The 26,871-nt window shown below is 45.4% G+C and overlaps 1 protein-coding gene across 4 annotated transcripts in view; it reads left to right on the forward strand.

The window, feature by feature from the left end:
* Positions 1 to 26,871, forward strand: part of NKAIN4 (sodium/potassium transporting ATPase interacting 4) — a gene marked incomplete at its 3' end in the record, with an annotated part of 305,839 nt that overhangs the window by 74,280 nt on the left and 204,688 nt on the right. For all 4 annotated transcript variants that reach the window (XR_014512872.1, XR_014512873.1, XM_083447700.1 and 1 more), the window contains exon 5: positions 16,330 to 16,390. Coding sequence is in view for 2 of the 4 variants with exons in the window: in XM_083447700.1 (XP_083303826.1) it covers positions 16,330 to 16,390 (61 nt within the window). The remainder of the gene's footprint in view (positions 1 to 16,329; positions 16,391 to 26,871) is intronic.

Genomic DNA, 26,871 nt, shown 5'->3' on the forward strand with positions numbered 1-26,871 from the left:
TGAACCTGGGACCTTCTGCATGCAAAGGAGCTTCCTTACTGCTGAGCTACAGCCCATCCCCCCAGCGCTTGGCATGTTAATGCAGTTGACAGGGAGATGACAGTAGGAAAAGCAGGTTCAGTGACCCTTCAACAGTGGGCTGCCCTACATGCCTGGTGGGCTGCAGTTGGCTCTGTGGGTCAAAAGTTGTAACGCTTATAGGTATTTGTTGGGCTTTAATAGAATTCTAATGGGACCCATCTATCACGGAAAAATGCATTCTCGGTCTATTACAAGCTAGGCTTGTTCAGCACCTTTTGGATCACTGTGGACTCTTCGTCTCTCATGGGTTCTCCCCGCCCCCCCCCCTTCCTTGCTCCCCTCCTTTCCATTGTCCTAATTCTCCTCTTGATAATTTCCTGCCTACGTTGACCTTGAAGCATCTTCTCCTGTGGGCAAACGCCTTGATGGATGGTGCTGTGATACATAGATCAAAAACTCTTTGCCTTCCATGCTGAGACAACGGGGGAAAAGTAATTTCCCTCCCCCGCTGCCACCCGATCCATTTTTGCTATTGCCAGAGGATGCTTGTCTTTAGAAGACTTTGGGGACATTTTAAGGCAATTGACTCTCTTTTCCACAGAACAGATTAACACACACGCACACAAACTCACACAAAAAGAGGTCTGCATGACGTATTTTTTGCAGGTGGGGTGATTGTTTAGGAAATTCATTAGCTCAGTGGTAGCAAGCCGACTTCAATCCCCAGCACATCCGTGAAGGATAAGACTATCAATGGTACTGGTTTTGATGATTACATGTTACCAGGGATCATAACTAGGAGTGTGCTATTTCACTCATGTCTGTGCTGGTCCAGGGGGGAGGTTACCATGGGGCAAGGTCCAGGACCTGAGTCGAGGGTCGGCAGACAGTCCTGCACGGGCGAAGTGGGGTCCACAGCGAGGAGCCGGGCAAGGACAGGAACTCTGGGGGAACAGGACTGGATGCTGGCCGAAACAGCTCTTCAACGACGATGCTCCCGCAACCTGGGACCAGGCTGACTGGCCTTTATCTTCTCTGAGGCCAGGGGCGGTCCCGGCCCCCAGGTGACCCGCCTCTCCTGGCCTTAAGGCGAGCACTCCTCCTGGGAGAAACCAGTTCCCTCCGCCTCTCTGCCCTGAGCCTCTGCAGCTCAGGAGAGGCCGGTGGGTTACTGGACCCAGGGGGAGACTCACTTTCCCCTGACAGGGCTGGGAGAGGCGCACCTGTAGGCACTGTGTCTTCAATCGCCTCCGGAGCCAGAGTGGATTCACCTGGTGCCTGCTCCTGAGGATCCGGCACAGGTGCAGGTGCTTCAGAATCAAGGCCCTGCCCCAGCTCAGCCGGCCCTGGAGGCGGGGACTCCTGTGCAGGGTGGGATTCCTCCGGTTCAGCCTCTGAATCGGATTCCCAGGCCATCACAATGTCCTTCTTGTGGGTTTCCCACACGTCATAGTTTGAATAAAGCTATAACAGGACTTATCAGAGCCAGCATGGTGTAGTGGTTAAGAGCGGTAGTCTTGTAATCTGGTGAACCGGGTTCACGTCTCCGCTCCTCCACATGCAGCTGCTGGGTGACCTTGGGCCAGTCACACTTCTTTGAAGTCTCTCAGCCCCACTCACCTCAGAGTGTTTGTTGTGGGGGGAAAGGGAAAGGAGATTGTTAGCCGCTTTGACACTCCTTAAGGGGAGTGAAAGGCGGGATATCAAGTCCAAACTCCTCCTCCTCCTCCTCCTCTTCTTCTTCTTCATCATCATCATCTTACATTTAGTCAAACTGAGATCACACTTATAACTTCCTGTAATGGGAATTTCCTCATTGTAATAGTGTAGCAAGTGACCCACTGTAGAGTTTGAAGGGACTCCAAGGGTCATCTAGTCCAACCCCCTCCATTGCAGGAATCTCAGCTAAATCATCCAGGACAGAGGGCCATCCAACCTCTGCTTAAAAATCTCAAAGAAAGGAGAGCCCACAGTCTCCCAAGAGAGACCACTCTATTGTCAAACAGCTCTTACTGTCAGAAAGTTCTTGATGTTTAATCACAATCTCCTTCCCTGTAACTTGAAGCCATTGTTTCGAATCCTACCCTCTGAAGAAAGAGAAAACAAACTTGTTCCATCCTCCATGGGACAGGCCTTTAGATAGTTGAAGACAGCTATCATGTCACCTCTCTGTCTCCTCTTTTCCAGGCTAAACATACCCAGCTCCTTCAACCGTTCCTTGTAATGCTTAGTTTCCAGACTCTTGATCATCTTGGTCGCCCTCCTCTGCTCACATTCCAGCTAGTCAACATCCTTCTTAAATTGGGGTGCCCAGAACTGGACACAGTATTCCGAGTGTGGTCTGACAAAGGCAGAATAGAGTGGTACTATTATTTCCCTTGATCTGGACACTATACTTCTGTTGATGCAGCCTAGAATAGCATTAGCTTTTTCTTCTTCTTTTTTGCTGCTGCACCACAGTTGACACATGTTCAGCTTATGATTCACTAAAACCCCCAAAATCCTTTTCACATGTACAACTGGCAAGCCATGTTTTTCCCATGTTATATTTGTGCAGCTGATTATTCTTGCCTAACTGCAGAACCTGACATTTATCCCTACTGAAATTCATTTTGTTAGTTTAGGCCCATTTCTCCAATCTGTTAAGGTCATCTTGAACCCTGTTTTTGTCTTCTTCTTTCTGTCCAAAAACTGAGAGCCCATAACACCCATAACAAATAGTAATATTATAAGGGGAACAGAGTACACATGAAAACATGAGTATATACGCAGTGTCTTCAGACTCATTTGGCAAAGTCATAGGTGCATGACAAAAGAGAGCCAGTGTGGTGTAGTGGTTAAGAGTGGTAGACTCGTAATCTGGTGAACAGGGTTCGCTTCCCCACTCCTCCACATGCAGCTGCTGGGTGACCTTGGGCTAGTCACACTTCTCTGAAGTCTCTCAGCCTCACTCACCTCACAGAGTGTTTGTTGTGGGGGAGGAAGGGAAAGGAGATTGTTAGCAGCTTTGAGACTCCTTAAGCGGAGTGAAAGGTGGGATATCAAATCCAAACTCTTCTTCTTCTTCTTCAACTGTGGCCAGAGAACATAATAGCTGCTTGAAGGAGAAGCAAGGAGGCTGTAGCTAAATGGAAGAACTTTGCATGCAGAAGGTTCCAAGTTCAATGCCTGGCATCTCGAGTTGGGCTGGGAGAGATTCCCTGAGATATTCAGAGAGCTTCTGGTCAGAGTAGACAATGCTGAGCTAGATGAACCAGCCATCTGACTGACAGTAAGGCAGCTTCATATGTTCCTATATGCTCCTATCAATTCCTGTGGAGCAAGAATCAGCAATGAATTCACTTAAACGTTTACATACCTCAATGTTATGCTTCCTTCTTTGCATTGCGCTTTACTGCTGTGACCTTTCAGAGTTTGATTTTTCTCCTGCTATTGGCTTTATACCATTCATATTTCATGCAGAAGGCAAAACGTAGCAGAGCTTCCAGGCGTTTTCTATATCCCCGAGGTGCTGGCTTTCATTACAGCTTAGCATGGAAAGGCAGATCAGGCTCACATGATGTGCTCTTCCCCGAAACCCTCTGCTTGCTCTAGAAACCTCTCTGATCCTGATGAGCTGGGAGGCTGATGTAACCTCTTTGGGTAAAGTAGGAGAAGTGAAACAATTGAATAAACAGTAATTCATTATTGATGAAACCCCATGTTGGAAAGTCGTAGGCAGTGGGGGATGAGGTCAAAGCAGAACAAAGGATTTAATCACTAAGTGGGATGTGTTGGAAACAAAGTCAAAGGAATGGGAGTGAGGAATGAGATGCACAAGGCCAACGAGAGGCCTTGGAAAACTGCAATCTAAGGATGTGTCCTTGGGGACATGTTGAAAGGGTTCAGAAGGGTATTTCATATGCTTCTGGACCTATGCTTTGTTGTTGTTGTTGTTTAGTCGTTTAGTCATGTCCGACTCTTCATGACCCCATGGACCAGAGCACGCCAGGCACTCCTGTCTTCCACTGCCTCCCGCAGTTTGGTCAAACTCATGTTGGTCTCTTTGAGAACACTGTCCAACCATCTCGTCCTCTGCCATCCCCTTCTCCTTGTGCCCTCCATCTTTCCCAACATCAGGGTCTTCTCCAGAGAGTCTTCTCTTCTCATGAGGTGGCCAAAGTATTGGAGCCTCAGCTTCAGGATTTGTCCTTCCAGTGAGCACTCAGGGCTGATTTCCTTCAGAATGGAGAGGCTTGATCTTCTTGCAGCCCATGGGACTCTCAAGAGTCTCCTCCAACACCATAATTCAAAAGCATCCATTATTCAGTGATCAGCCTTCTTTATGGTCCAGCTCTCACTTCCATACATCACTACTGGGAAAACCATAGCTTTAACTATATGGACCTTTGTCGGCAAGGTGATGTCTCTGCTTTTTAAGATGCTCTCTAGGTTTATCATTGCTTTTCTCCCAAGAAGCAGGCGTCTTTTAATTTCGTGACTGCTGTCACCATCTGCAGTGATCATGGAGCCGAAGAAAGTAAAATCTTTCACTGCCTCCATTTCTTCCCCTTCTATTTCGCAGGAGGTGATGGGACCAGTGGCCATGATCTTCGTTGTTTTTTTTGATGTTGAGCTTCAGACCATATTTTGCGCTCTCCTCTTTCACCCTCATTAAAGGGTTCCTTAATTCTGCCTATGCTACAACCCTAGAAAGCTATAGAGCAGCCTTTCTCAACCTGTCGGCCCCCAGATGTTGTTGAACTACAACTCCCATCACCCCTAGCTAGCAAGGCTAGAGCTCAGGGATGATGAGAGTAGTAGTCCAACAACATCTGGGGACCCACAGGCTTAGAACCGCTGCTGTAGAGAAATGCAAAGGACCCCTGAGCACAAGGGGATTCCGGGAGGCAAGCAGGTACAACCAGCAGTCTAGTATCCCATTTCATTGCCCTTCCATTCTGAGAGTGTAAGAAAGGACTTCTTATATTCTCAGAGATGGATATAAGTGACGTGCTAATTAAAAATTTCCTAAAATGCTACTCAAGGCCAGTGAGATCTCAGTGATGCCCACAAAATCCTGGTTTCTGTCTTACTCCATTCAGAGACTTTGGCGTCTATTTCCTATGGACTCGATTATTAGATTCCTAGGCAGAGATTTAAGGTAGCTGGGTTAAATTTCCGTTACCCTAGTCCTGAGCCCATGGGATACAGTCAGCTATAAATAATCTGATCGAATTAATAAATGGAAGGATCCAGTTGCTTATTACCTTTTCAAGGACATAGGAAGTTATAAATGTCAGCAGCCAGGGTTCATATTTCTGGGGCAATGATGAATTTTTAATCCTTTGTCCAATGCTTAATGTATTTTGGTACTTAACTTTCCTACGTGTCATACAGTGGGCAAACAATTACACTGAAGGATATTTGGTTTAAGCTTGCTGATAAAAGGAAGGTAAACGGAGTTTCTGCTTTGGGTCTTTGAAGCTGGGCAGGCTTCCGGCTTCTGATTTTTGGCGAGTTTCCTCATAGAGTTCAGGACACTTTCAGCTAGAGAAAGTGAGGATCTGAGCATTGTGCCACATCTGACAGCACATATATAGAAAGGCATGGGGGAAATTGTAAGAGATATCACGCGAAAGGCTGGGCTGGATGAATCCCTAGCCGGAATTAAGATTGCTGGAAGAAATATCAACAACCTCAGATATGCAGATGACACAACCTTGAAGGCAGAAAGTGAGGAGGAATTTAAAAACCTTTTATTGAGGGTGAAAGAGGAGAGCGCAAAATATGGTCTGAAGCTCAACATCAAAAAAAACGAAGATCATGGCCACTGGTCCCATCACCTCCTGGCAAATAGAAGGGGAAGAAATGGAGGCAGTGAGAGATTTTACTTTTTTGGGCTCCATGATCACTGCAGATGGTGACAGCAGCCACAAAATTAAGAGACGCCTGCTTCTTCGGAGGAAAGCAATGACAAACCTAAACATATGTAATCTGAAGCATATGTAACCCAAGGTACCACTCATTGGCTTTTGGTGGCCCCAGATATAGCGTGATGATGTGAGATGAAGGTGATTTAATTAATGCACTTGGAACTTAATGATTTTAGGTTATTGTTACCTGGGCGTTTGGGATGTGATAAATCAAATAAGTAAATAATGAAACACCACTTGCACAACAAAAAAACATGCTGGATGTTGCTCACAAAAGCAACTACTCTATTCCGAACTTAAAAATGGAAAGCGTAATGCTGGTGGTCAACAAAAGAGGTTTAAAGACTGTCTCAAGGCAAATCCAAAAGAAATGTAGTATAAACACTGACAACTGGGAAACACTGGCCTGCGAGCACTCCAGTTGTAGAACAGCCTTTACCAAAGGTGTCATGGGCTTTGAAGACGCTCGAACTCAGGACGCAAGGGAGAAACGTGCTAAGAGGAAGGCACACTTGGCAAACCCTCACCGTGATCAACTCCTGCCCGGAGACCAATGTCCCCACTGTGGAAGGACGTGTGGATCCAGAATTGGTCTCCACAGTCACTTACGGACTCACTGTTAAAACCATGTTTATGGAAGATAATCTTACTCTGCTATGAGGGATCCCCAAAGAAGGAGAAGATGGCCGTGTGCTTGTCATTGTTTCAGCACCATGGCCAGCTCCAGACCTGCATACCTCTAAAAGCTTTCACCTCCACTATCTCAAAGGGCATGTATGCACTGGGGTAAGCAATCATTAGCCTACTCCAATGGTACCTTGGGTTACAGATGCTTCAGGTTACAGACTCCGCTAACCCAGAAATAGTACCTCGGGTTAAGAACTTTGCTTCAGGATGAGAACAGAAATTGTGCTCCGGCGGTGCAGCGGCAGCGGGAGGCCCCATTAGCTAAAGTGGTGCTTCAGGTTAAGAACAGTTTCAGGTTAACAATGGACCTCCAGAACGAATTAAATTCTTAACCCGAGGTACCACTGTAGTGTCCTAGATGGTGTGCTGTTGTTTTTTTGTCAAATCTTTTAAGTTAAGTTTTACATTACCAGTTAAAATTCAAACATTAAACATCAACATTTAGGATTCCATGAATCCTTCAGCTCCCTCTACCCTTCCATGGTTACCATTATCAATTTTTTTTCAACTGCTTCTCTTATTTTTTTCTTTTTAAAAAATAGTCCATTTTTACCATAGTAAAAAGCCTCAGCGCCTAGGGCTTGCCGATCGAAAGGTCGGCGGTTCGAATCCCCGCGGCGGGGTGTGCTCCCGTCATTCGGTCCCAGTGCCTGCCAACCTAGCAGTTCGAAAGCACCCTCGGGTGCAAGTAGATAAATAGGGACCGCTTACCAGCAGGAAGGTAAACGGCGTTCCGTGTGCTGCGCTGGCTCGCCAGATGCAGCTTGTCACGCTGGCCACATGACCCGGAAGTGTCTTCGGACAGCGCTGGCTCCCGGCCTATAGAGTGAGATGAGCGCACAACCCTAGAGTCTGGCAAGACTGGCCTGTACGGGCAGGGGTACCTTTACCTTTACCTTTACCATAGTCTTTAACACATTACAAGCATTATGCAAATCCTGTTTTTAGTTCTTTACAGTGTTTTCTTAAATACATTGTAGATCTTCCCCATTCCTTCTCAAAGTTCTTCTCTTCCTGGCTTCTGATTTTCCCTGTCAATTTCAACATTTCAGCATAGTCCATCTGTCTCTGGTCGGGACTTTATTTTCTTTCCATCTCTGGGCCAGTAGTACATAGCTGTCAACTTTTCCCTTTTCTTGTGAGGAATCCAATTCGGAATAAGGGAATTTCCCTTAAAAAGGGGGGGAATTGACAGCTATGCAGTAGTATCCGCACTGCTCTCATTGGATACATAAATAATCGTTTCTGCTCCTTCTACATGGTGGGTTTTGCCATGATGACCCCTCCAGATGAATGGACACATCCTGCTTTTCGTTCCTCCTCGCGAGTCATGTTGCTTTTTGTGTGTGTGAAAAACCTCTTACTAAAATTGCACAATGATGTGTTTGCATGGAAACCAGAAAAGCACAGTTGCCTTAGATTTCCGAAAGGTTGCGTTGACCACCTGAAAAGTGCTGGGTCCTCTTCTTGTTCCAGCCACTGAAGGGTTTGAAGACCATCTGGAAACTGCTGCATCCTCTTCTTGTACAGGGGATTAAAGACTTTGCTTCAGCTGCATATTTATTTAGGCAGAATCCCTCATTCAGGACAGAATAGGTAGTCAAGCAGGGAGAGGCTGCCTCTGAGCAGCTTAGCATACACCTGAGCAATGAATGTCTGACACTGCAGTCATGCCAGTCGCAGCAGCTTTTATAGGACCAGGTGGAACTCCAATTGGCCCTTGATGTCACCTGATCTCTTGATAGCTGCAATCCATTGGCGCTGTGTGTGTGTGTATGTGAGAGAGAGAGAGAGAGAGAGAGAGAGAGAGAGAGAGAGAGATGCAGCATTTTCTTCCTCCTGGATGCAGCTACAGCCTTGGAGTGGTGAGTTAGGTGCTCAGGCCCTGCCATTGGAACCCCCTGTAAAAATACTGTATTGCCCCGAATATAAGCCGCACCTGAATATAAGCCACACCTTTAAAATTCGGGGGGTGGGGGTGGGAGAGTCCGCGACCAGAAGGAGGAAGAGTACCAAGAGGAACGGAAGAAATTTAAAGACTATTTAGCTAAATATAATAATAATAATAATAATAATAATAATAATAATAATAATAATAATAATTTATTATTTGTACCCCGACCATCTGGCTGGCTTTCCCCAGCCACTCTGGGCGGCTTCCAACAAAGATGAAAAATACACTAAAATGTCACATATTAAAAACTTCCCTGAACAGGGCTGCCTTCAGATGTCTTCTGAATGTCAGGTAGTTGTTTATCGCTTTGACATCTGATGGGAGGGCGTTCCACAGGGCGGGCGCCACTACCGAGAAGGCCCTCTGCCTGGTTCCCTGTAACTTGGCTTTTCACAGTGAGGGAACCACCAGAAGGCCCTAGGAGCTGGACCTCAGTGTCTGGGCAGAACGATGGGGGTGGAGACGCTCCTTCAGGTATATTTGGCAGAGGCCATTTAGAGCTTTAAAGGTCAGCACCAGCACTTTGAATTGTGCTCGGAAATGTACTGGGAGCCAATGTAGGTCTTTCAAGACTGGTGTTATATGGTCTCGGCGGCTGCTGCCAGTCACCAGTCTAGCTGCCGCACCACATTCTGGATTAGTTGTAGTTTCCGGGTCACCTTCAAAGGTAGCCCTATTTAAGATAACTTAAATAGAATTACTTGCAAGCACCAGATTGGCCTAGGATTTAAATAAGTGATGTTGTAGAATACTATGGTTAAAAAAAATGAAAAGAAAGAAAGATGTTAATTGACTAAGTAAATTTTATGTGAAAATAGTTTTGGAAAACTGCTATAATGATTTATATGGAAATTCAGCCGAGGGATTCAAGGAAGTCACACAATAATATTAACAAAAGTGAAATTATTACAAATAGGATTAATGTTTCTTTGTTTGTTTTTTGGATGTTTTCTTTTTACTTGTCTGTTATAAATTTGGAAAATTAATTTAAAAAATTGAAAAAAATAAAATAAATTTTGGGGGGGGGCAATACCTGAATATAAGACGCTTCCTTAAAATTGGTGACGACCATGTGGTCCGAGCAAAAAATTGTGGCCCTACAGGACCTTCACAGTGCACTGGGAAATGATGGGGGGGCTGCCAAAGAGGCCCCGACACTCCCCCGAAGCACCAGCCCTACACGGTGCAGCTGGGGGGAGGTTTGCATAGGGTGGCGGCAGAGGTGATGGCCTGGCCGGGCAACCACAACCCCCACACCCTAGAATCATAGAGTTGGAAGAGACCACAAGGGCCATCGAGTCCAACCCCCTGCCAAGCAGGAAACACCATCAGAGCACTCCTGACATATGGCTGTCAAGCCTCTGCTTAAAGACCTCCAAAGAAGGAGACTCCACCACACTCCTTGGCAGCAAATTCCACTGTCGAACAGCTCTTACTGTCAGGAAGTTCTTCCTAATGTTTAGGTGGAATCTTCTTTCTTGTAGTTTGGATCCATTGCTCCGTGTCCGCTTCTCTGGAGCAGCAGAAAACAACCTTTCTCCCTCCTCTATGTGACATCCTTTTATATAGGGCTGCAGCAGGAGTTAAAGGCTTGGGCGCAGTGGGCAGCACGCCATTTCCCCGCACTCCTGGGCTGCTCTCTGGGGGGGGGGAGCTGCGCCGCTTCCCCCCTTTGTTCTGATGGCTCAGGGGAGGCTTGGGATCAGTGGGCGGGAGGGGCACCATTGTCTCGCACCCTCAACAGCCCTCATGGTGGCATCTTGGGCCATTTCAGCAGTGATATCGTAAGGTCGCGAATATAAGCCGCACTTTAACTTCTCATGGTCGGAATTTGGAAAAAAAGTGTACCGTATTTTTCACTCTATAAGACGCACCAGACCATAAGACACACCTAGTTTTTGGAGGAGGAAAACAAGAAATTTTTTTTTTCTGAATCTCAGAAGCCAGAACAGCAAGAGGGATCACTGCGCCGTGAAAGCAGCAATTCCTCTTGCTGTTCTGGCTTCTGGGACAGCTGTGCAGCCTGCATTCGCGCTATAAGACGCACACAAATTTCCCCTTACTTTTTAGGAGGGAAAAAGTGAGTCTTATACAGCAAAAAATACGGTAGCTTATATTCGGGCCAATACAGTATGCCACCACGCCAGTGCTCCTTTTTTGGTTTTATGGTCTGCTTAAAATTTGTATAGGACACATCTGCCAATGGCTTGGTCTCCCTACAGGCCTTTTGGCAGCAGGTGAAAGTATCTCCACGACTTTCTTGAAATGCTTACATAGGAGACGTAAGGTAGAGGCTTTTCAGTGCCTTTCCATGAGTCTGTGCAATGTTGCTGGTGCAAGGAGGATCTCAAACTAGGATCCCTGGCTCCTCCGGATCTGCCGGGCACCTCATTTTTAAGGTTATTGTAGGCCTTAATTATTTGTTTTCCACTGTGAACTCAATCCACTTTAACGAGGAATTAGGACCAAACAATTACTCACACCGCAGGAAGGCAGAATGATGTATGAGGGGACTCTGGAAAGTGGAGTCATTCATTTTTAATACAAGAGAAACATACATCACACTGCTGAACAAAAGGCAGGATAATGAGGTTTCCGTGGGAGGGATTATGGAATGCATTTGGGTTTGGCAGGTCTCTTCTGAAAGCCCCGCTCTGAAGAGGTTGAGTAATGTTTTACATTGTTTTGCAAAAAAAAAGCTGCCTCACCAACTCTGAATCTCTTGAGCATCTTATTAAGAGTTGCAAGGATGACGGAATGCTCACTTTATTCTCCTTGGTCTGATGGACACCAGGAAGTTCAAGACAACAATACATGCGGGTGAAGGCATCCATTCTTTGGAAAGGTTGGAATTTGCTTTTGTGCCTGACAGAAGGAGCAAAATGGATTCTATTGAACGATGGCAGGTGATTGTAGGGTTCGGGAAGAGACAATAGCATTAGGCAGGAATTCAGCATCCTGGGAATGTCAACATCTTATTCTTTTACAAAGCAAGTTTCTGCAAAATATAAGCTTGAAAGCTTGGGCAGTGTCTGCAAACATTCAGAAGGTGGCTCACTGAGAAGGCTAGCCAAAACCAGGATAAATTATGGAGGAACCACGACTCAGTGGTGAAGTCTGAGTTTTGCATTGCAGAAGGTCCCAGGCTCAGTTTCTGGAATCTCCAACTCAAAGGATTTAGGAAATGTAGGAAAAAGCGGAGACATCACCTTGCCAACAAAGGTCCGTATAGTTAAAGCTATGGTTTTCCCAGTAGTGATGTATGGAAGTGAGAGCTGGACCATCAAGAAGGCTGATCGCCGAAGAATGGATGCTTTTGAATTATGGTGCTGGTGCTCTTGAGAGTCTCATGGACTGCAAGAAGATCAAACCTATCCATTCTGAAGGAAATCAGCCCTGAGTGCTCACTGGAAGGACAGATCCTGAAGCTGAGGCTCCAATACTTTGGCCACCTCATGAGAAGAGAAGACTCCCTGGAAAAGATGCTGATGTTGGGAAATATTGAGGGCACAAGGAGAAGGGGACAACAGAGGACGAGATGGTTGGACAGTGCTCTCGAAGCTGCTAGCATGAGTTTGACCCAACTGTGGGAGGCATTGGAAGACAGGAGTGCCTGGCGTGCTCTGGTCCATGGGGTCATGAAGAGTTGGACATGACTAAATGACTAAACAACAACACCACCACCACAGGAAACTGTCTTATATCAAGTCAGACCATTGGTCCATCTGGCTCTGTATTGTCTACACAGACAGGCAGTAGCTCTCCTGGGTTTCAGTCAATGGATATTCCCAGCCTTAGTGAAGATGTCTGGGACTGAAGTTGAAACCCTCTGCATGGAAGAGAGATGCTCTGCTGCTGAGCTTTCCCATGGGCCTACGGTTCTTCTCCCAAAGTACCAGCTGATGAGAAAGTTGGCCTGGTAGGCTGTTGTGAGAGTTAACAGTTCCGAACTAAATGAACAAACCATCTGTCCTGAAATAAGAGCACTTCTTAGGTGTCTATGTAAAATCTATAGAGTTGCATCCAATACTAGTCTTACTCAAATTGACCCATTCAGATTTATGAGCTTGACTAACTTTGGTCTGGTAGTTTAGATGTACCGTATTTTTCGCTCTATAGGACGCACTTTCCCACCTCCAAAAATGAAGGGGAAATGTGTGTGCATCCTATGGAGCGAATGCAGGCTCCTTGGCTTCAGCGATAGCAATACCAATCCAGCAGGGAGAGGCTGCGGCTATGGCTTCTTTAGCCCTGTGCAGCCTCTCCCGGCTGGAGAGGTTGCACACAGCTAAAGAGGAAGCCAAGGCACCCAGCGGGATGGATCCCGCTCGCTGTCTTGGCTTCTTTGCTCCTTGGGCTGGGGGGAGGAATCCGGCCTTCCCCTGGCAGCCCCAGCAGCTCTGGGAGAAGCGTGCAGCCTGTCCGCTGCTCTTTGGGGCTGGGGGGGGGGAATAATACTTTTTTCCCTGATTTCCCCCTCTAAAAACTAGGTGCGCCTTATGGTCCGGTGTGCCTCATGGAGCAAAAAATATGGTATATACACTTAGTTTGATACAACCCACACAATGCATTGTAAATTATGCAAAATAAAAGCAAATGTGCTCAATTTCCCCCATTTATATGAGCTGTAGAATTCAGAATATTGATTGCATTGATCTTTTCTTCCTCTTTCCATATTAACTTCAAAAAAAGGGGGTTGGGACCCAGGTAACTACCAGCTGGTGAGCGTGACATTGATACCAGGAAAGGTCTTAAAACAGATAACTCAACAGTTGGTCTGTGAGTTCTTAGATCCAGCATGAGTTTCTCAAAAACAAGCAATGCCAGATGAATCTCATGTCTTTCTTTCTTTTGATGGAATTACAAGCTTGGTGGATGAAGGGAATACATAGTGTATCTTGATTTCAGTAAGGCAAAGGTTTACTGAAAAAGTCCCCCATGATCCTCTTGCAAGATAGCTGGTAAAATGGGGGTTGAACAAGGTAACTGTTAGGTGGATTTGTAGCTGGCTGGCTGGCCGAACCCAAAGAGTACTCATTAATAGTTCTTCAACATCCTGGAAAAGAAGAGACAAGTGGGGTGCCACAGGGTTCTGTCCTGGGCTTGTTGTTGTTCAAAATAATAATAATAATAATAATAATAATAATAATAATAATAATTTATTATGTGTACCCCGCCCATCCGGCTGGCTTTCCCCAGCCACTCTGGGTGGCTTCCAACAAAGACTAAAAATACACTAAAATGTCACACATTAAAAACTTCCCTGAACAGGGCTGCATTCAGATATCTTCTGAATGTCAGGTAGTTGTTTCTCTCTTTGACATCTGATGGGAAGGCGTTCCACAGGGTGGGTGCCACTACCGAGAAAGCCCTCTGCCTGGTTCCCTGTAGCTTTGCTTCTCGCAATGAGGGAACCACCAGGAGGCCCTCGGAGCTGGACCTCAGCGTCCAGGCAGAACGATGGCGGTGCAGATGCTCCTTCAGGTATACTGGGCTGAGGCAGTTTATAAATGACTTTGGAGGAAGGAATTGAGGGGCTGCTCATCAAATTTGCAGATGGCACCAAACCGGGAGGGGTAGCTAATGCAGAATCAGAATTCAAAACAGCTTCAAGTCACAAGAAAGGAGATTCCGACAATACATCAGGAATAACTGTCTGACAGTAATAACTGTTCAACAGTTTCCCTTGGGGAGTTGTGGACTCTCCTTCCTTGGAGGTTTTTAAGCAGAGGTTGGATGGCCATCTGTCATGGATTCTTCAGCTGAGATTTCTGCATTGCAGGGGTTGGACTAGATGACCCTTGGGGTCCCTTCCAACTCTACAGTCCTGCAATACTATGTTGTATGACATGGGTAAGTAGAAGTTGGATCAGAATCTGCTGGCTGATCTCTGGGTGGTCTGTAGCAGATTGGCAAAGTTTCTGTGGTTGGGAAACAATGAAGGAGACCACCATTGGGGTGAAGTCAGATTCCTGGAGAATTACAGTGCCTGCTGTGATTGTAGAGACCGATACAGGAGAGACATGTTTTGTTGCAGCTGGGGCAGAGGAAGGCGTCCGATTGTGCTGATGCAGATGCGCCATGGCATTTCTTCTTTCTGCGCTCCTCCCAGTTGTCTAACAATAGCGATAACTAGTTAGCCAAAGGAGCCCCAAAGCAAAATGTTAAAATAAAAAACAAGTTATAATCAAAGCTCTTCTCCCTCTCGTGTTATTCTGGAGCTCAGGGCTACCCAGTGAAGCTGAATGTAGAAAGATTCATGACAGACTAGAGGAAGAATAAATTCTTCACACCACAAATACCCTCAAGTTCAGACCCTCAAGATGTAGTGAGGGCCACCAACCTGAATAGCTTTAAAAGATTAATAATATAATAATAATTTATTATTTATACCCCGCTCATCTGGCTGGGTTTCCCCAGCCACTGTGGGTGGCTTCCAACTTAATATTAAAAACAATACAGCATCAGACATTAAAAACTTCCCTAAACAGGGCCACCTTCAGTTGTCTTTTAAAAGTAAAATAGTTGTTTATTGCCTTGACATCTGGTGGGAGGGCGTCCACAGGGCAGGCACCACTACTGAGAAGGCCCTCTGCCTGGTTTCCTGTAACCTCACTTCTTGCAGCGAGGGAACTGCCAGAAGGCCCTCGGCGCTGGATCTCAGTGTCCGGGCTGAACAATGGGGGTGGAGACACTCCTTCAGGTATACAGGACCGAGGCCGTTTAGGGCTTTAAAGGTCAGCACCAACACTTTGAATTGTGCTTGGAAACGTACTGGGAGCCAATGTAGGTCTTTCAGGACCGTCCTGGTCACCAGTCTAGCTGCCGCATTCTGGATTAACTCCAGTTTCTGAGTCACCTTCAAAGGTAGCCCCACGTAGAGCGGATTAGACAAATCCATAGGCCATATTGTTATCAATGACTTCTAGCCATGATGGTTACATTCTACCTCCACTGTCTTAAGGCAGCACATTTCTGAATAGCAGTCGCTGGAAACTGCAGAAGGGGAGAGTGTGTGTTCACACTCAGATCCTTCTTGTGAGCTTTGCGCAAGCATCTGGTTGGCTACTATGACAACAGGATGCTGGACTGGGTAGGATATTGGCCTGATCTAGCCAGACTCTCTTTCTATATAGGTCCACTCTTTCTATATAGTTTTGACTGTTGTTTGTTCTATGTGTTGTTGTTTAGTCATTTAGTTGTATCCGATTCTTCGTGACCCCATGGACCAGAGCATGCCAGGCACTCCTGTCTTCCACTGCCTCCCACAGTTGAGTCAAACTCATGTTTGTAGCTTCAAGAACACTGTCCAACCACCTCATCCTCTGTTGTCCCCTTCTCTCTTGCCTAACATCAGGGTCTTTTCCAGGGAGTCTTCTCTTCTCATGAGGTGGCCAAAGTATTGGAGCCTCAGCTTCAGGATCTGTCCTTCCAGTGAGCCCTCAGGGCTGATTTCCTTCAGAATGGATAGGTTTGATCTTCTTGCAGTCCATGGGACTCTCAAGAGTCTCCTCCAGCACCATAATTCAAAAGCATCAATTCTTCGGCGATCAGCCTTCTTCATGGTCCAGCTCTCACTTCCATACATCACTAATGGGAAAACCATAGCTTTAACTATACGGACCTTTGTCGGCAAGGTGATGTCTCTGTTTTTTAAGAAACTATGTGTACAGCGCGTATATTCCTTTATGTAAGCACTAGTCTTGGAGCAAATATTATGATTATGATTCCTTTTATCTTTTCTTCTTCCAGCTGGTGGGCTTCGTTTATGCCTGTTACGTTGTCAGTGTTTTTACAGAAGAAGAAGACAGCTGTAAGTATTTGCCTCAGGACAGATCCCTGGCCGTGGGTCTTAATCTGATGCCCTTCCTCTTAGAATGGAATTAATTTTATTTATTTATTGCATATATATCTCACCAGGGAGCTTGAGGTGGCCTACAAAGTTCTCTGCCTCGCCGTTTTATCCTCACAACAACCCTGTGAAGTAGATTAGGCTGTGAATGAATGCCTGGCCCAAGGTCATGTGACGAGCTTCTTGGCTGAGTAGGGATTTGAATCCTCGTCTCCCATGTTTTAAGTGTCTAACTACCGTCTATCCTCCCTGAACAGTGCTCTACGTACACTTTTGAGTTAAGGTCGCTCATGTTTGCTGTGATTTTTTATATATGCCGTTTAGGCACAATGCTTTAAAAAGCAATGGAAAATATTAAACAGTGACCTTTCACTCCAGCTTCAAGAGGGAGCATTTTGCTGGTTAAACTGTAAGTTATCTCCCGCTTCTTTCTATAATTGCAAACAAGGCAACTGATTCTACAGAGGCTTTGGTTATATGCAAATGTGTTTACTTGATCAAAAAGGCAGGTGATTAGTCAATGAAGAATTCTTTTTTTAATGGTTGTGCATAATTTTATACAATTTAACTGTAACCATTTCAAAGCATTAAAATGAAAAGTTTCTTTCCAACCTTCGGACTTCCCTCCCTCCCTCTATGGGTTCAATTTCCTAAGAAAATATTTTCCCCCTGCATCTTTTCCCCTTATCTATCTGTTATATATTCAGTTTCCAAAGTTCATTTCACACTGCAAATGTCATTGTATCCCTGCCAATGATTTTAACTGTTTACAGTGGTCTTTTAAGTATGTTTAAAAAAATTGCTTTTAGAAATGATTGATCTTCCTGGTTTCTGATCTTTCCCACCAGTCTCACCATCTCTGCATATTCCATTAACTTGGTCTGCCAATCTTCTCTGGTCGGCACTTCTCCCTCCTTCCATCTATGGGCTAGTGTCAGGCTGCCAGTCAAGGCTTACCTTCCCCCTCTCTGTAGATAACAGCACAAAGCAAAAGCAGTCTGTGAGCCAGTGTGGTGTAGTGGTTAAGAGCAGTAGGCCTGTAATCTGGTGAACCAGGTTCGCTTCCCCGCTCCTCCACATGCAGCTGCTGGGTGACCTTGGGCCAGTCACACTTCTCTGAAGTCTCTCAGCCCCACTCACCTCACAGAGTGTTTGTTGTGGGGGAGGAAGGGAAAGGAGATTGTGAGCCGCTTTGAGACTCCTTCAGGTAGTGATAAAGCGGGATATCAAATCCAAACTCTCTTCTTCTTCTTCTTCTTCTTCTTCTTCTTCTTCTTCTTCTTCTTCTTCTTCTGGCAGCAACAGAGAGGTTTATTGAACACAGCACAAACATTCAGCGTCCGTTCACATTGTGTAGGTGCTCCCAGTTGAGTTCCTCCCACTTCCCTCTAGTTACTTCTTTTGGGGATGTTTAGGGATGCGGGGGAGGATATATTGATAGATATCCTGTCTCAACTTGTCCTTACAAGTTCAACAAAATCAGCAGAGTTAACATTCCCATTTTTAAAAACACATGCACAACAGAAAGCTTGCTCAGACTCGTTAGAGTCTCTGTAAATATTTCCTGGTATTTCCCCCGTTTAAATATATTTTCCCTCCTAAAATAAGGCGCTTCACAGTCTTCTGTTGAGTATAAAACGTTTACTCACAAGTAATAATCTGTTCACACAATGGTTCCCAGAAGGCAGACTTCAAAGGTTAGAACATTGTTTAAATGTGGTGACTATCTCCTTATGGCCTTTTCTTCTCTTGGCCTGGAGCCAAAGGTGCATCTCAGTAGTGCTGTTGTTAAGATGGCATTGATAGAGACAAGAGGGACAAGATGGTCACCAGCCTGTGGTTCTTTCTACTTCAGGAGAAGCCATGCCCATCTCAAATTACACATAGGAAGTTTAGTCTCAGTCCTGGGAAGCAGGAAGTTCCGGCTGGAGGACTGAGACAACCTTCATGTCTACTCTAGCAATGTTGTGTTTGACTGCACCTGATTCTTACATCCCACTTTTCCGTCTTCCTGTCTCCTCACCACACGATCCCTCCACCACTGAGCCTTCTGAGAGGTTACCCTATCCAGACGCCTGGCTCTAGGACTCATGCCCTGCACACCTTCTAGTGAGGGAGATCCAACCAGCTCTCTCTTCCTGTTCCTCTCTCTTCGATTGCTCTTCGCCCAGCTGTCAGTTTCCGAACTGTGTCCTTCCTCAAACCATTGCTCTAGGTTGATACTATCCTCCTGCTCCAGAGGAGCTTCAGGATCAGACCCTTGTGCAGAGGGAGAGGGGGCTCCCACCATTTTCCCTCAGAGCAATACCCTTCAGTCTGGTTCCTGACAGCTAGAAGCATTCTCACTGCCGTCGTTGTGTACATGGACAGTCTCTTGTCTTAATAATAATAATAATAATAATAATAATAATAATAATAATTTATACCCCGCCCTCCCCGGCCAGAGCCGGGCTCAGGATGACTAACACCAATAAAATAACAGTAAAAACATAATGGGGGAAAACCAATTTAAAATACAGGTTAAAATGCAATTTAAAATGCAGCTTCATTTTAAAAGTAGTCGATAGATCAAGACCATAAGGGGAGGGAAACATAAGGGTCAGACTGAGTCCAAACCAAAGGCCAGGCAGAACAGCTCTGTCTTGCAGGCCCTGCAGGAAAATGTCTAGTCCCGCAGGGCGCTAGTCTCTTGTGACAGAGCGTTCCACCAAGTTGGGGCCAGTACTGAAAAGGCCCTGGCCCTAGTTGAGACCAATCTAACCACCTTGCGACCTGGGACCTCCAAAATGTTGTCATTTGTGGACCTTAAGGCCTCCGCGGGGTATACCATAGTGGCGGTCCCGTAGGTATGTGGGTCCTAGGCCGCATAGGGCTTTAAAGGTCTAAACCTTCTTTTGGTATCTCTTCACCTATTATACCTAACAAAAAAGATTCTGGTTTCTCAACAAAGGTTTTCTTAAACATTTTCTTTAACTCATTATATATCATCTCCCAGAAGACTTTTACCACTCCACAAGACTACCAGTCAATGACGAATTCTTCAGTCAGATGACAACCCTAACAAGCTGATTTCTCAGTGTGGCAACATTTGGCTACTTATTCTGGCTCTGCAAATCTACCCCAAGGTTTGCTCCGTTGGGGGCTTCCAATGAGCTCATGCGGTGACATCTATTACATTTACTGTGGGGCTCAGTGTATTCTTTATAAAAAAAATATTTATATTGCTATTCATAAAAAAAAACATGAGAATGGTTAACAACAATTGTACATCAAACCATGCAATAAAAGCCACGTGAAAAGTTGAAACCAGAAATCGGCTAACTATTAAGATCTATTCTTAATTGCTTGCATAACGCTGGCAGAATAGAAAAGTTTGAGGCAGGTATTTAAAAGTTGGAACAGAGAGTGCCTGTTGAAAACTAGCAGAGTATTCCACAATACAGGGATGGTGATAGTAAGTCTTGGTTTCTTGTTATTGTCAAATGAGCCTCACCGACTCGCGGAATGACCAGTGATGCTCTTGCACATGATCTCAGGGATCGAGTTGGGATAAAAGGGTTCAGAGGGATCTGCAAAGGCCTGATTTCCACACCATATGGAACGAACCTCCTGAGGAGATGAGTGCAGTGATCAATTGTGTATAAAAGAGATGAGATTATAAGAAAGCAGGCAATTAAGAATACATCCTTCCACCATGGTTAATCAATATCTGCTTTCAACTTTTTGTGGTTTTTCTTGTACGGATTTATGTTTCGTTGCTGGATATATTTTTATGACAGTCTATAAATATTAATATAAATTAACAGAGCGCAGTTCTGGCACACCTCTCAGGTGGGCGCCATCACAGGCTGGCACCCACACACCCCTCTTGCTTTTACGTACTTGCCTTTATGTACATTTTGAGAAGCCCAAAATGAACATTTCAAGTCAAAATGGAAGCTGGCATCGTGTGCAAGTCTACACTTTTTTTTTTTTAGATCTGTGACTCCACCTAGCTCCTTGCCACTCTTCCCAGTGATTGGTCAAGCTACAGGCCAGTTCATATTTTCTTTTCGTCCATCCGTTTCCTGTGTAGCAGCAACAGGCTTTAAACTTTGCAGCCAGGCCTCTCCCATTGCCAGTGGCGTAGCGTGGGTTGTCAGCACCCAGGGCAAGGCAAGTAATTTGCGCACCCCCCCCCCCCCGCTGCACTGTCCCTCCCCCAGATTCCCCAGATAGTCCCTCGCTGTCTCTCCGCACCGCACCGCACGCTTGGCACCACCCCTCCACAGTGGGCGGTGACCCGGCGGCTCGGATCGGATTCGCACAGCCAGCACTGCAGTGAGAGAGAGTGAGTGAGCCAGGTAGGGGCAGAGAGCTGCGAGTGCGAGCGCGCCCACCCCAGATGTTGCGCCCGGTGCGGCCAGCCCCCCCTGCACCCCCCCACGCTACGCCACTGCCCATTGCACATATTTCAAAAAGTAGATGCCAACTTTCAAAAAGTAAAAACCAGGACACCCCAAAAGTTGTTGAGCTTTTTAAAGGAAAACCCCCAAATCACCTGCCTGAATCTAAGAGAAGGGGGGATGAGGGGACACATTTATTTGATCTGCACCAGAACCAGGGAGCGATTCTCAAACCAGCTAGGGAGACAGCTTGCCATAGTTTGTTCACCCCCCCCCCCATTTTTTTTTATTGATTTTCACAAAATTGTGAAAATTGTTTCACAAACAAGCATAAATCATAACTTTATTAAAATTACACTTATTAACATTGCTAAATGACTTCCTCGCTTCCCCTTGGTTGAATTTCAATGCATATCTTTTTAACGGCTCTCCTAATCAAAGTTCTTATAAACTTAACTTAATCATTTAACATCCTTATATCTTTTCAATTCAAAATTTAACTTCACTTAGCTTATATAAATTCCTAAGCCAATCTGTTTTCTGCAAGCTATTTCCCATTAGTTTAACTTAACAAATTTAACTAACTAATCATTAAATTTTGTCCATTCTTCCTGATACTCCTCCTCCTTCTGGTCGCGGACTCTTCCGGTTAGGTCGGCTAGCTCTGAAAAATCCATCATCTTCATCTGCCATTCTTCCACCGTTTGTAATTCTTGGGTTTTCCACTTTTTTGCTAGTAAAATATGAGCAGCAGTTGTGGCATACAAAAATAATTTAACATCTTTCTTGGGTAATTCCAAACCTGTTATTCCAAGAAGAAAGGCCTCTGGTTTCTTTATAAATGTATATTTCAACATTTTTTTCAATTCGTTATAAATCTTTTCCCAGAAGTCTTTCACCTTGGGGCAGATCCACCACATGTGGTAAAAAAGCTTGCCATAGTTTTTAGCACCTCTGCGGGGAGCGAACTCAGCTGCTGTCAAAACAGCATCTGTTCATGGCTGCTCCGAGTTGCCTGGCAACTTACTGTAACAACTTATTGATGAGTTCTGGCACCTATTTTCGGTGGGAGGGGAGGCGGGGGGGAGGTACTGTAAGTAAATAAATAAACATAATAAGAGCCTGTTAGATCAGGCCAATGGCCAGGGCCGGATTTAGGTTTGATGAGGCCCTAAGCTACTGAAGGTAATGGGGCCCTTTATATGTCCAGCTGTCCTTTGTCAACAACAAATTGCCACTGTTTTTTGTGTTGAATATATGCTATATGGTAATTTATGGACCTAATAGGTATCTAAAGCCATTTGCACATAACAAATTACAGTGGTACCTCGGGTTACAGATGCTTCAGGTTACAGATGCTTCAGGTTACAGACTCCGCTAACCCAGAAATAGTACCTCAGGTTAAGAGCTTTGCTTCAGGATGAGAACAGAAATCGCACAATGGCAGCGCAGCAGCGAGAGGCCCCATTAGCTAAAGTGGTGCTTCAGGTTAAGAACAGTTTCAGGTTAAGAACGGACCTCAGGAACAAATTAAGTACATAACCAGAGGTACCACTGTATGTATTTTATCAAAGTAATTGTTACAACCAGTCCATGCAGAATGTAGGCACCCTATATATAGAAATGGGCAAATCAGTGATCTTTTAGGGAGCAGGCTAGCAGAGGGGGCCCATGACTTACATCACAGGAGCCTACACAACACAAAACACTGTTGTTGTATGTAGGTTTTATTTTATTTGTTTTTATCTCATATTTTGGAAATGTACATCCAGAGGGCTTTTTCCTTGAATTTTTTTTTGGGGGGAGGTCAAGAGAGTGGGGCCCTAAGCTATAGCTTGTTTAGCTTATACGCAGTGGCATCTCAATGGGGGGGGGCAGTGTGCCCCGGGTGCCATGTCTGGGAGGTGACAAGAAGGGCCCCCGGGCCACATGTAGGGGATCCTCTGTTTACAGCTGCAGCCACGAGCAGAGGATCCCGGCACCGTCTGTATGGTGCTGGAGCACCGGCGTCGGCAAACCACTATGCACAGCACATGTATAGTGTCACTACATATGGCACATGAGTCGTACGTAGCGACGCCCACCCTGGGTATCACGACGCCTTCGCTTGCCCCTGCTTATACGTAAATCCGGCATTGCCAATGGCTCATTCAGCTTCCTGTCCTCCTGGTGAGCACCTATGAGAAACCCACAAACAGGACCTGAGCTAAACTTTAAGATAGCCTGGTCTTTATTTATTGCGCTTATTCCTGGAGGACTGTGCTTTAGGGTTGCACTGTTTAAAGTGCTTAGCTTGGGCTGCACTGGGCCCTAAGTGTTTATTGGCTGGCTTGACAAGTATTGCGGCCAGGTCACTAATCTCCTGTTAAACAACGCATTAAGTTCAATTGCTGTAAGTGGCTGTATTTATTTCGAGTGGAGTAGTGCGAGTGCTTTTCCAAATTCTGGGGTGGGCGGAAAGAGCACTTACTCCAGCAATCTCTCTTTGAAACTGTCTAAAAGATGTGTTCTTCACGGTGGTTTTATTGATCAGCGTTGCGTCAGAAGCTGGCCTTTAAATTTACAACGCTCTAAAATGCCTGTAACGAACAGCTTGAACCACTTTCATTGCCACCCCCTCTAGTTAGGCTAATATATCTGAGCTTAGGAAGATGCTAAGATACTTTGCACGTTACTGAAGATGTTGACTAGCAGGTAGGAGAGATGTTGTGTTTTTTTCTTGGGGTGGGGTGAGTCTATGCTAGTGGTAGCCAACTTGATACTCTCCAGATGTTGGTGGACTATCTCCCATCAGCCCCAGCCAGTGTGACCAATGATGATGAAAGTTGTAGTCCAATAACATGCCAGCTTCTGAAGGGATTGTCTGGTCCTCCAAATATTTTTAGATTGCAACTCCCATCATCACTGACCATTGACCTTCTTGGCTGGGGATGTTCTTGGAGTCCAGTAGAAGAAGAAGAGGAGTTTAGATTTGATATCCCGCTTTATCACTACCCAAAGAAGTCTCAAAATGGCTAACATTCTCTTTTCCCTTCCTCCCCTACAACAAACACTCTGTGAGGTGAGTGGGGCTGAGAGACTTCAAAGAAGTGTGACTAGCCCAAGGTCACCCAGCAGCTGCATGTGGAGGAGCGGGGAAGCGAACCCGGTTCCCCAGATTACAGGTCTGCTGCTCTTAACCACTACACCACACTGGCTCTCAGTAACATCTAGTTCCCCACTCTGATTATAGACTTAAAATCTATCATTGTTGCTTGAGCATAATAAATAATAATAACAATAATAATAATAATAATAATAATAATAATAATAATAATTTTTTATTTATAGCCCGCCTTTCCCTGTTCAGAAAACTGGGCTCAGGGCAGCTAACAACAAATTTAAAACACTTAATTGATGCAACAAAAAACAGCATGTGCTTAAGACATGAAATCTCCCCAAGGGGGCAACCGTTGAATTGATTTTGTGAAGCAATCTTAGTGGCCAAATCCTATCTATTGCCCCACTGGGAGATTATTTTTAAACAGTTACATATTCTGGCCATGTCCAGCCCATTCATTGGTAACCTCAAGACTTGACTGCTGCAATGCACCCTGTGTGGGGCTGCCCTTGGAGGTGGTTCGGAAGCTGCGGTTACTGCAAAATGCTGCCGTGAGGTTGCTGTCTTGAGCTAACTGTTGTCAACATAGTACACCTTTGTTGAAGCAACTACACTGGCTGCTTATATGCCAGGGTTCAAGGTCTATTTCCTTGCTTACAAAGTCCTAAACAACTCTCCCCTTCAACCTCTTTGCCAAGCTATTGCCTTCTATGGTAGAGAACCATTTGGAGGCACAAAGAAATCCTAACATTTGCCTTCTGGAGCCAAGTAATGGGGCTGTCAGTGTAGGGGGCTCTTTTAACATGAAATTCATTTAAATCTTTGCACCAACCACCTGTAATTTCAGGTGCATGTTTAAGACCTTAGTGTTTACCCATACCTGTTCTGAACGAAATCCCAGAATTAATGGATTGATTAATAATTAAATAAAGACATGATTAAGCCATTAATCATTAATTAACTCTTGCCCGCTGATCATCTTCCGATGTCATACTGTTATTCTAACCATATTATTTTGGGTGTATGTTTTACACTTACTTTTGGTTCTCTGGACACTGCTCTGATACTTTATAACTTAAGCAATATATACCGTATTTTTCGCTCTATAAGACACACCAGACCATAAGACGCACCTAGTTTTTGGAGGAGGAAAATAAGATAAAAAATATTCTGAATCTCAGAAGCCAGAACAGCAAGAGGAATTGCTGCGCAGCGAAAGCAGAGATCCCTCTTGCTGTTCTGGCTTCTGGGATAGCTGCGCAGCCTGCATTCGCGCCATAAGACGCACACACATTTCCCCTTAATTTTTAGGAAGGGAAAAAGTGAGTCTTATAGAGCAAAAAAATACGGTATATAAAGAGAGAGATGGAGAAGAGAAAAGTGGGAAATAACTTGTAATTTGATCAACCAAAACCCCCACTTACTGCTAGAGAGAAAAACTGGATTGTTAATTTTGGCTGTGGTTTGGTTAAAGGATTTTGTGGTTTTAGAATACACACACACACACATATATACATATATATATATATAGTTCATTTTAAAATAACTATGGCTATATATTTGCAATAAAAGGAGTAACTTTGATGGGAGTGGGGAGGAGGTCGATCAGGCTAGGTGAGGGAGGGTGAATCTCAAGAGAAAAGCCAATAAAATAAAAAGAGATGTCACCGAACTGGCGGGGGGAGAGTGATTTATTGAGAAATTCACAGCAGCTAATTTCAGCGCCCCCCTCCCACCATCCCCAGCAAATCCTTTTCCCCTCCCCTCTTCCGGCATTCCAATTCCGAAATGCCAGCCTCAATAATTAACACTGACAAACCATCAATATTTCACACTCTCAGCAGTGGAGCCTTCCAGTGACCTGAGCCAATTTGAGCTGCCTTTTAATTTTCTCTCCCATTTGTGGGTTTCTTTGAAAACACTCCATTGCTCTGGAGCAGGAAGTCATTATAAGCGCAGAGGTGCCTTGCCTGGCCCTAACACAATTTGCGTGCCATTGTGGGGTGGGGGGCGGAAACAATAACGCAACCCGCTATTCACACTTTACTCAGTTTGGGAGTGATAGTTCAACAACTGGGACCTGCATTATAATGTTGCAGCACAGAATTGGCCTGTTCAGGGTTTCAACTGGCCACCCGTCCCCATTCCCAGGATACTTGTTGTTGCCATCTGTCTGCCTCAATAGACAACAGAGTGCGCTTCCGGGGGTGAAGTCAAACTGCTGTTTTAGCAGCACCAAAGTGACCTCTCTGGGGCACAAACCTGGGCAGTGTGTATGGAGGTCCTGGGCTGCCCAGATGACATGACACTCTTCTCGGCCTCACTGATGTGGTCCAAAGAAGAGTAGAGCAATATGATTGGCACCAGCTTAGCAGCAAGAGTTGCCAGAAGGAGGCATACAAGGCACCATCCAACCATCTTAGGAACTCCATTCTGGGTTTGCCCCTTAACCTTTTCTTCTCCCAAAGATATCCCACACGGCAGCAGAGGTTTAGACTCAGAGTTTTTCTTCCCAGGTTCCTTCCCAGGTTGATGGGCCCCATCTGCCCTTCACTTCCCTCTACAGCACATGCAGAAGCAACCTTCTTGACCGTTGGACCCACTATTGCTCTTGCCCGCTCAATCCACCAGAGCCTGTCTTCTCATGCAGGGGAAGTCCCTAAGTCACTGAGAGTTTGAGACCCATCAGCCACCCTCATGTAGCTAGCCAGTCAAAGCCATTTCCTGGGGTGTGACGGCTGTCGCATGTTGGCAGCTTCCAGGAGCCACTGGTGACAGCTAAGTGCAGGATGGGGACTAAACTGTTCCTGAAGCACCATTAGATGTTACCCCACCAGAGGTACTAAAGGTAAAGGTACCCCTGCCCGTACGGGCCAGTCTTGACAGACTCTAGGGTTGTGCGCCCATCTCACTCAAAGAGGCCAAGGGCCAGCGCTGTCCGAAGACACTTCCGGGTC

Source organism: Podarcis tiliguerta, assembly GCF_965153285.1.
Source record: "Podarcis tiliguerta genome assembly, chromosome: 6".
Classification (NCBI taxonomy): domain Eukaryota; kingdom Metazoa; phylum Chordata; class Lepidosauria; order Squamata; family Lacertidae; genus Podarcis; species Podarcis tiliguerta.